Source organism: Salmo salar, chromosome ssa15 (genome assembly GCF_905237065.1).
Source record: "Salmo salar chromosome ssa15, Ssal_v3.1, whole genome shotgun sequence".
In the NCBI taxonomy this organism is placed as follows: Eukaryota; Metazoa; Chordata; class Actinopteri; order Salmoniformes; family Salmonidae; genus Salmo; species Salmo salar.
The window spans coordinates 53,858,925-53,868,088 of NC_059456.1; the positions used below are offsets into that span (position 1 = coordinate 53,858,925).

The 9,164-nt window shown below is 47.7% G+C and overlaps 1 protein-coding gene across 5 annotated transcripts in view; it reads left to right on the forward strand.

The window, feature by feature from the left end:
• The window catches only part of LOC106571563 (MAX gene-associated protein-like), a 42,927-nt gene that overhangs the window by 33,587 nt on the left and 176 nt on the right, over positions 1-9,164 (forward strand). For 4 of the 5 annotated variants that reach the window (XM_014144753.2, XM_045695866.1, XM_014144752.2 and 1 more), the window contains 4 exons: positions 7,431-7,672; positions 7,882-8,115; positions 8,329-8,602; positions 8,773-9,111. In XM_014144753.2, the coding sequence (XP_014000228.2) occupies positions 7,431-7,672; positions 7,882-8,115; positions 8,329-8,602; positions 8,773-9,111 (1,089 nt within the window). Of the gene's footprint in view, positions 1-7,430; positions 7,673-7,881; positions 8,116-8,328; positions 8,603-8,772; positions 9,112-9,164 lie in introns of those variants that run through there. The other variant, XM_045695867.1, reaches the window with a different exon arrangement.

Below are 9,164 nucleotides of genomic sequence, written 5' to 3' on the forward strand. Positions count from 1 at the left end.
AGGGTGACCGCTCTCACAGGTATGCTTTCACTTTTCAGAATTAGAAGGATGAATATTGTAAAGAAAGGATTTGGAGAGAAAAAAAGACATCTGCCCCATGTGGGATTAGAACTAGCAGCTACTGAACTCTAAGCCTGCTGAACTGTTTTAGCGGTTGGGAAGAAAATACATGTTGACATGACCACCATATTCATCCATTTCTTGTTACGATGGATGTAGTTACGAATATAAACCGTATAATTGTTACGATGAGCCAAGTAGGGGAACCCAAGAGCAGACTCGGAAGAGGAAGCTGGGATGAATGCACAACAAGGTTTATTGATCAGAGAAATGGGGAGTGCAGAACCGGGGTAGCTCAGATGACTTGCAATAACCAGGAGTGTAGAGTGAGGTTGGAGTTGGCTGAGGGGAACAGGTCCTGAGGGGAATCCAAGGTAATGGTGGTGAGTGATATCCAGAGCAAGGTGGTTGGTAGTGAGATGTGGAACAGGAGCCAGAGAGAGCGGTAACTGCAAGGAGAGGTGTAAAAATGGTGAAAGGCAGGAAAACGAGCAAAGCAGAGCAACAGGCTCTTGAGAATAGACAAAAGGCTAGACTGATACTGACTGAGCAGAGATTACGATCTGGCAGAGTGGAGGTGGCAGAAAAGAGTATATGTAGAGGTCTTGATTTATGGGACGATTTGCAGCTGGTAGGGATCTGCTCTGACTCCAGCACACCTGTCTCCAACCACACCAAGAGAGAGATAATACAGGAGGAGAACTGCAAGTTAGGACGACACCAGATGGACACAGGGGGCGTAGTGGGAGCAGATGTGACAGTACCCCCCCCCCCTCTACGGACGCCGCCTGGCGCACGACCCGGCTTGTCTGGGTGGGAGGTGTAAAAATCCTGTAAGAGGGAGGGATCCAGAATGTGACGGGCCACCCAGCTACGATCCTCAGGCCCGTTATCCTTCCCAGTCCACCAGATACTGCCACCCGCGGCCCCGACGGTGCACATCCAAGAGTCGCCAGACCGTATAGGCAGGATGGTTGTCGATAAGACGAGGGGGTGGAGGAGCAGCTGCAGGAGGGGACAAGGGACTGGAGCAGACTGGTTTGATTAATGATACATGGAACGTGGGGTGAATTTTGAGAGAGTCAAGGAGTTTTAGATGAACAGCAGAGGGGTTTATGACATGATCAATTTCAAAGGGGCCAATGAATTGGGGAGCTAGTTTTTTCGAAACCACTTTCAGAGGCAAGTCCTTCGAAGAAAGCCATACCCTTTGGCCTGGGGTGTAGAGTGGAGCTGCAGCTCGACGACGGTTAGCCTTGGATTGGGTCCTAGCGGAGGTACGAAGAAGGGCAGCCCGGCCCCTCCTCCAGGTGCGACGACAACGGCGCATGTGGTCCTGAATTGAGGGCACCACTACTTCAACCTCTAGGGCAGGGAACAAGGGAGGTTGATAACCCAGAGCACACTCAAAGGGAGACATACCTGATGAGGCGTTGATGAGGGTTTTGTGGGCATACTCCACCCAGGATAGCTGGGCACTTCAGGAGGAAGTGTTAGCTGAAGTAACACAGCGTATAGCAGTTTCCAACTCCTGGTTAGCCCGCTCGGTCTGACCATTGGTCTGGGGGTGATATCCAGACAAAAGGCTGACCTTAATACCCAGAGCTGTGCAGAAGGCTCTCCATACCTGGGATGTGAACTGGGGTCCTCTGTCAGAAACAATGTCACTGGGGATTCCATGCAGCTGCAAAACATGGGATACCAGCAGGTCCGCAGTCTCCCTGGAGGACAGAAGCTTGGAGAGGGGAATGAAGTGAGCCGCTTTAGAAAATCGGTCAATAATAGTGAGGATGACTGACTTACCATTTGATGGGGGAAGCCCAGTGACAAAGTCCAAAGCTATGTGTGACCAGGGGCGACTAGGTATGGGAAGAGGACGAAGCAGACCAGATGTAGGTTTGGTGGAGTTTTTTTCCCAGGCACAGACTGAGCAGGATGATATGAATTCCCGAGTGTCTCTCTCCATGGTGGGCCACCAAAATCGCTGACTCAGGAAGGCGACTGTCCGGTTCATGCCAGGGTGACAGGTGAGGTGAGTAGAATGGGCCCATTGAAGATCAGAACAAACTGAATCTGGCACAAGAGCCTTACATGGGCCATTTCTAGGTTCAGCTGAGCCTGACGAACACGAAACTCAATTTCCCAGGAGACAGCAGCAACGATGCTGGAGGATGGCCTTATGGTCTCCGGCTCGGAACTCTTGTTGTCTGCGGTGAACTGACGAGAGAGGGCATCAGGCTTGGTATTCTTAGATCCAGGGCGATAAGTGAGTGTGAAGTTGAACCTTCCAAAAAACAATGCCCACCTGGCTTGCCGAGAGTTGAGACGGTTGGCGGTCTGGATGTAGGCTAGAATTTTATGATCCGTCCACACAATGAAGGGAAGTGCTGAACCCTCTAACCAGTGACGCCACTCCTCAAGAGCCAGCTTAACCACCAAGAGTTCCCAGTTGCCTACGTCAATTTCTCTGCAGGTGAGAGCTTGCGGGAGAAGGCACAAGGATGGAGCTTCTGATCCGCAGGAGAACGTTGAGACTGAACTGCACCTACCCCGGTGTCGGAAGCGTCCACCTTCGAGGACAAATTGGAGTTCTGGGTCTGACTGGGTAAGGATTGGAGCAGAAGTGAAGCGGTGCTTGAGTTCCCGGAATGTTGCCTCGGGGAACCAATGGAATGGAGGTTGAGGTGAGAGGAGCTGCCAAACGACTGTAGTCACGGATGAATCGTCTATAAAAATTGGCAAACCCCAGAAAACGTTGTAACTGCTTCAGATTCGCAGGCACAGGCCACTCTGTGACTGCCCTAACCTTGGCAGGGTCCATTCGTAGCTGTCCTTGAGCAATAATGGAACCCAAGAAGGACACAGAGGAAACGTGTCTCACATTTCTCAGCCTTGACAAATAGATTATTCTCCAATAGCCTTTGGAGAACTTGGTGGACATGTTGCTTGTGAGCCTCAATGTCCTTCGAAAGAATAAGAATGTCATCCACATAGACAAAAACAAAACACCCAATGACATCCCTCAGGACATCATTCACCAGGCCCTGAAAAACAGCTCCGGCGTTAGTGAGGCCAAAAGGCATAACTAGGTACTCAAAATGTCCAAGTGGTGTGTAGAACGCCGTTTTCCACTCGTCTCCCTCTCTGCGGGCAAGGTGGTAGGCATTCCGGAGGTCCAGTTTAGTAAATACTGTGGCAGCATGGAGGGGGCAAAAGCAGAACTGATAAGTGGCAAGGGATACTTATTCCTGACGGTGATACTATTCAACCCACGGAAGTCTATGCATGGCCTCAGTGACCCGTCCTTCTTGATAAAGAAGAATCCAGCTCCCACCGGAGAAGAAGGCCTGACGTGTCCAACAGCCAGGGAGTCCTGGATGTATTCCTCCATGGCTTCTTGCTCGGGGCGAGAGAGGTTATACAACCTGCTACTAGGGAGAGGAGCTCCAGGCTGAAGCTCGATAGCACAGTCGTAAGGCCGATGAGGCGGCAGAGATGGGGTGTGGTGCTTGCTGAATACAGGAGCTAGACCGTGATATTCTGGAGGAACAGAAGACAGGTCTGGGGATTCTGGAATGGACTGGGGTGCTGACAAGGCAGGAGGAAGGGCAGAATGTAGACAATTCGAATGGCAAAATGTACTCCAAGTCATGACCCTTCCGGTAGACCAGTCAATCTGTGGGTTGTGTAGCTTTAACCTGTTAGGGCTAGGGGGCAGTATTGACACGGCTGGATAAAAAAAACGTACCCGATTTAATCTGGGTACTACTCCTGCCCAGTAACTAGAATATGCATATAATTATTGGCTTTGGATAGGAAACACTCCAACGTTTCTAAAACTGTTTGAATGGTGTCTGTGAGTATAACAGAACTCAAATGGCAGGTCAAAACCTGAGAGATTCCTTTACAGGAAGTGGCCTGTCTGACCATTTATTGTCTTTCTTTGACATCTCATTCCATTACAAAGGATCTCTGCGGTAACGTGACACTTCCCACGGCTCCAATTGGCTCTCAGAGCCCGGGAAAAACCTGAATGTCGTCATTCCAGCCCCAGGCTGAAACACATTATCGCCTTTCTCAAGTGGCCGATCAAGGGACTGTGGGCTTAGGCGCGTGCACTGGCCGCCCCCGTCTTTGTGATTTTTCCTCTGTTTACCGAAAAGGAGATTCCCGGTCGGAATATTATCGCTATTTTTATTTTGTGAACGTTTATCGTGAGTAATTTAGTAAATTGTTAGTAAATTCCCCGGAAGTTTGCCGGGGGTATGCTAGTTCTGAACGTCACATGCTAATGTAAAAAGCTGTTTTTTGATATAAATATGAACTTGATTGAACAAAACATGCATGTATTGTATAACATAATGTCCTAGGTGTGTCATCTGATGAAGACCATCAAAGGTTAGTGCTGCATTTAGCTGTCTTCTGGGTTTTTGTGACATTATATGCTAGCTTGAAAAATGGGTGTCTGATTATTTCTGGCTGGGTACTCTGCTGACATAATCTAATGTTTTGCTTTCGTTGTAAAGCTTTTTTGAAATCGGACAGTGTGGTTAGATTAACGAGAGTCTTGTCTTTAAATGGCTGTAAAATAGTCATATGTTTGAGAAATTGAAGTAATAGGATTTTTAAGGCATTTGAAAATCGCGCCACAGGATTCAACTGGCTGTTACGTAGGTGGGATGAATTCGTCCCGCCTGCCCTAGAGAGGTTAACCATGGATGGCCCAGAACCAGAGCTGAGTGAGAACAGTCGATGATATGGAAACCGATCTTTTCCTGGTGATTACCAGAGAGACGCAGGATAACAGGAACAGTTCTCTCCAAAACACGGAAGAGTAGCTTTCCATTGAGAGCGTTGGCCTCCAGAGGTGAATCAAGCATGACAGTGTCCAGGCCTAACTGCTTAACAACCCCTCGGTCCAGAAAACTCTCATCTCCGCCTGAATCGATGAGAGCAGACAGAGGAAAAGCCTGCTCTGCCACACAAGGTTGGCCTCAAGCAGGGGTCTGGGAGATGATGGGCAGGCAATTTGGCTCAACAGTATTTCCCCCACTACTGCTGAGCCCACTCTTTTGCTGGACGCAGGGTACAAGTGGAGACCAGGTGACCAACCTGGCCACAATACAGACAGCTCCTAGTACTGATACGCCGCTGCCTCTCCTCTGGAGATAGACGAGTCCGGCCGAGCTGCATGGGTTCAGGATTGGGACCTGCCTGGTGATGTGATGCAGTCGGAGAAATTGAGCAAGGCACAGAAGCAGACATTATGGGACATGCAACCCTACCTCCCCAACGCTCACGGAGACAGTTGTCAATGCGGATAGTGAAAGAAATTAGTTTGTCAAGTCCATCAGGCTCCTCTCTAGATACAAATTCGTCCTTGAGGGTCTCAGTGAGTGAGTTCCGGAATGCTCCCTGAAGGGCCTCGTCATTCCAGCCGCTCTCTGCGGCGAGGGTGTGGAACTCACATGCCATCTCAGCCACACTCTGAGAACCCTGGCGAAGGGACAGAAGTCGTTTAGCAGCATTCTTTCCACAGATTGGGTGGTCAAAGACCTTCCTCATCTCATCTGTGAATCCACTGTAGGAGAAGCAGATAGTTGACTGTCTCTCCAAAACCGCAGTGGCCCAGGAGAGCGCTGCTCCCCGAAGGCAGCCAATCAAAAAAAAACATTTTGGCGCATTCACTAGCATAAGAGTAGGGCTGTTGCTCAAACACTAGTGAACATTGTACAAGAAAGGCTCTGCAAAGCGCAAGATTCGTCCCGTGTGTTATTTATTCAAGGTACTCTTCACTCTTTTGTTTGGGTTTCAACCCTGTGTTTTTGTTACGTGTTCGTTTGGTCTTCGTCCCCTTGCCTTTACACGGCACGCCGTAATTTGGGCTGAATAAAAAACCCTATTAAGCATTCCTGTGTCTGTCTCCCGATCCTTCATGCCAACGTGACACCTACATGTTTTTTTGTCTTTGTAAAAGCACAGATGGGTATGAAATAACCAGTAAAACATTGAATTTGGTCATGTGGAAATGTGCCTTACTGCCTTTTGAATTTTGTGTAACGTCAGTAGTCAGGTCAAGGATGCAAAATATTTTGGCACACTCCACTTACCAAGACCATTGGCTTCTTCCTTGCTGAGCGTCCTTTCAGGTTATGTCGATATAGGACTCGTTTTACTGTGGATATAGTTACTTTTGTACCTGTTACCTCCAGCATCTTCACAAGGTCCTTTGCTGTTCTTTTGGGATTGATTTGCACTTTTCGCACCAAAGTATGTTCAGCTCTAGGAGACCGAATGCATCTCCTTTCTGAGCGGTATGACGGCTGCGTGGTCCCATGGTGTTTATACTTGCGTGCTATTATTTGTACAGATGAACATGGTACCTTCAGGCATTTGGAAATTGCTCCCAAGGATGAACCAGACTTGTGGAGGTGTACAATTCTTTTGCGGAGGTCTTGGCTGATTTTTATTTTTATTTTCCCATGATGTCAAGCAAAGAGGCACTGAGTTTGAAGGTAGGCCTTGAAATACATCCACAGGTACACCTCAAATGATGTCAATTAGCCCATCAAAAGCTTCTAAAGCCATGACATAATTTTCTGGAATTGTCTAAGCTGTTTAAAGGCAGTCAACTTCATGTGTGTAAAGTTCTGACCCACTGGAATTGTGATGCAGTGAATTATAGGTAAAATAATCTGTCTGTAAACAATTGTTTGAAAAATTACTTATGTCATGCACAAAGTAGATGTCCTAACCGACTTGCCAAAACTATAGTTTGTTAACAAGAAATTTGTGGATTGGTTGAAAAACAAGTTTTAACGACGCCAACCTAAGTGTATGTAAACTTCCGACTTCAAATGTATCTTGGTTGTAAAATTGAGAGCTGAGCAAGCCTTCTGGTACAGGGGCGGGCAGACACTTTCATTCATCATTCATTACTGTTTGACCCAACAACAACAAAAAATAGGACGTTTTTGAGTGGGGTGACCATATGGAATGTGCTGCTCGCACTGATGCGACCAATGAAACATTAAACTTGCGCAGCCAAGTCAAAGGGTCACAAAATGTTACAAAATGTTCGCAGTCTGGAGCCCTGGGCTTAATGACAATCACTGAATGATATTACGCTTGTTCTTTACATTCATCAAATGGCACATGCACAGTGCACTGGATGCTGGAATTATTTTGGATTGGACGAACGTGCGCAGCCGCAGGTAGCCTACTTTTTGACCACTTGCATCCAATAGAGGCTCCCCGAGAGGCACAGTATAATTCACACTGCCCGAAACCCTTTCTGCCAGGCGTGCCAGCATACAATGTTACATTCTGGTTGACTCCTAACCCTCAACCTGTGACCTCTGACCCTGTAGTTGTACCAAGGAAGAGTCCTCCCACCCAGGCCAAGAAGCCTAAAGGTCCTCCTGAGCCCACCATAGAGCTGGAGATCCAGTCAGAGTGTAACTGGGACCAGCATCGGAAACTGGTCCTGGGGGTTCTGTGTCGACGCATGACCCAGAACCGTCTGTCCGAACCCTTCAACATCGGCCGCTACCACGTCCACCTCCTCTCCAACACACACACATGCAAGGCCGAGGGCAACATCACATTCAAGGTAGGTGGATAATATCCATTAGAATAAAGTGTTTTAGAAACATGTAGTTTCTGTTTCTGTCTTAAAGAAGCAATTACTTGGACCAACTCATGCTGCCATACAGATAATGTTCAAAAATGCATAACTCCATCACTACATAGAATCTCAATCAGTGACGATTCAATGCTCATAAGTGTTTGATTTATCATCATCCACTTCCTTACTTCAAGGTGTGCATCAGTAAGGCTAAAGACAACAATACTGATTATATTGACGAATCCGATAGTGGAGTCACAGATGACAATGATGAAGATGAGAAGGAGGAAGAGGGCATCCCTAAGCCAGAGCCTGAGAAGCCGGAGATGCAAGTCGCCGTGACTCGCTTTCTAACTGGAGTGTTGCCAGCAGGCAGACTGAGAGCCAGGAAGAAACAACGAGCCTGCCCTGCTGTAGGACTCATCCAGGTGGGCTTATTATGTTCACTTTACCTTGATTTTAGTCTTGTAGCTAGACATAAAAAATAAATAATAATGACCTAGCATAAAGTGTAGTTTGTAGTGGTTTTATTGTCATTGAGGACCTCCAAATTGTAATTTAAACATTTTGGCTATGTTTTGTGAAAAGCTCAATCCTCCACATTTCTTTATGTTTGTTTATCTTTCTTTATTCCTCCCCAGGTGAACGGTAAATCATACTCCCAGGCCCGGCTGCTGCTGGGGCAGATGGGAGCTCTGCACCCAACCAATCGACTGGCTGCGTTCGTCACCGGAAGGTTGCGCTCTGTAGCAAAGGCCCCTCGGAAGGCCCCTCAAATGCCTCTCTCCTGCTCACCCAGGTTGAAGAAAACACCTGTGGGCGCTGGGGGCTTAAAGACAGCAGGCACTGCTGTTACTCCTTTAGGCGGTAGTAGGGTTACATCTATGGCCCAGAAAGTATTCCAGACAGCAGCAGGTAAGAGGGAATAGAGGCTTGAGGTAGACGTTTTAACCTTACTTCAACACTTGTAAATGTTTTATTGTGTTAAATATGATGTAATTAGACAGTTGAGTAACCGAAGCCTGATTGTTCAAGGACGGCTAAAGTTCTTTATGTATTCTCTCATAAAAGTTATCTTTCTTCAGGGAAGAACAAGCTTCCTCCCTACAAACCACCATGGTCCCTAGGTATCACCAAATCTAAAGGAAAAACCTCCACTAGTCAAACCACCACCACCACAGACCCTAAAGACCCAGCCGGCTCTCACCTGCTGCTGATCCCCATGGCCCCTCCTCCTGCCCCAGACACCTCCCCAGGCTCTCGTCCTGGTGTGGTGCCCCCTGCAGGGAAGAAGATGCTACTACAGACAGTCGCTTCCTCCCAGGGCTGTAAAACATATCATCAGACCAACGGACAGCTGATAAAACCGGTACCTCTGAATCAGATATGTCACATAAAGGCCAAGAATAAAAAAAAGACCCCTGGTGAGTTCATGTATTCATGCATGTGTATACACACACACACACACACACACACA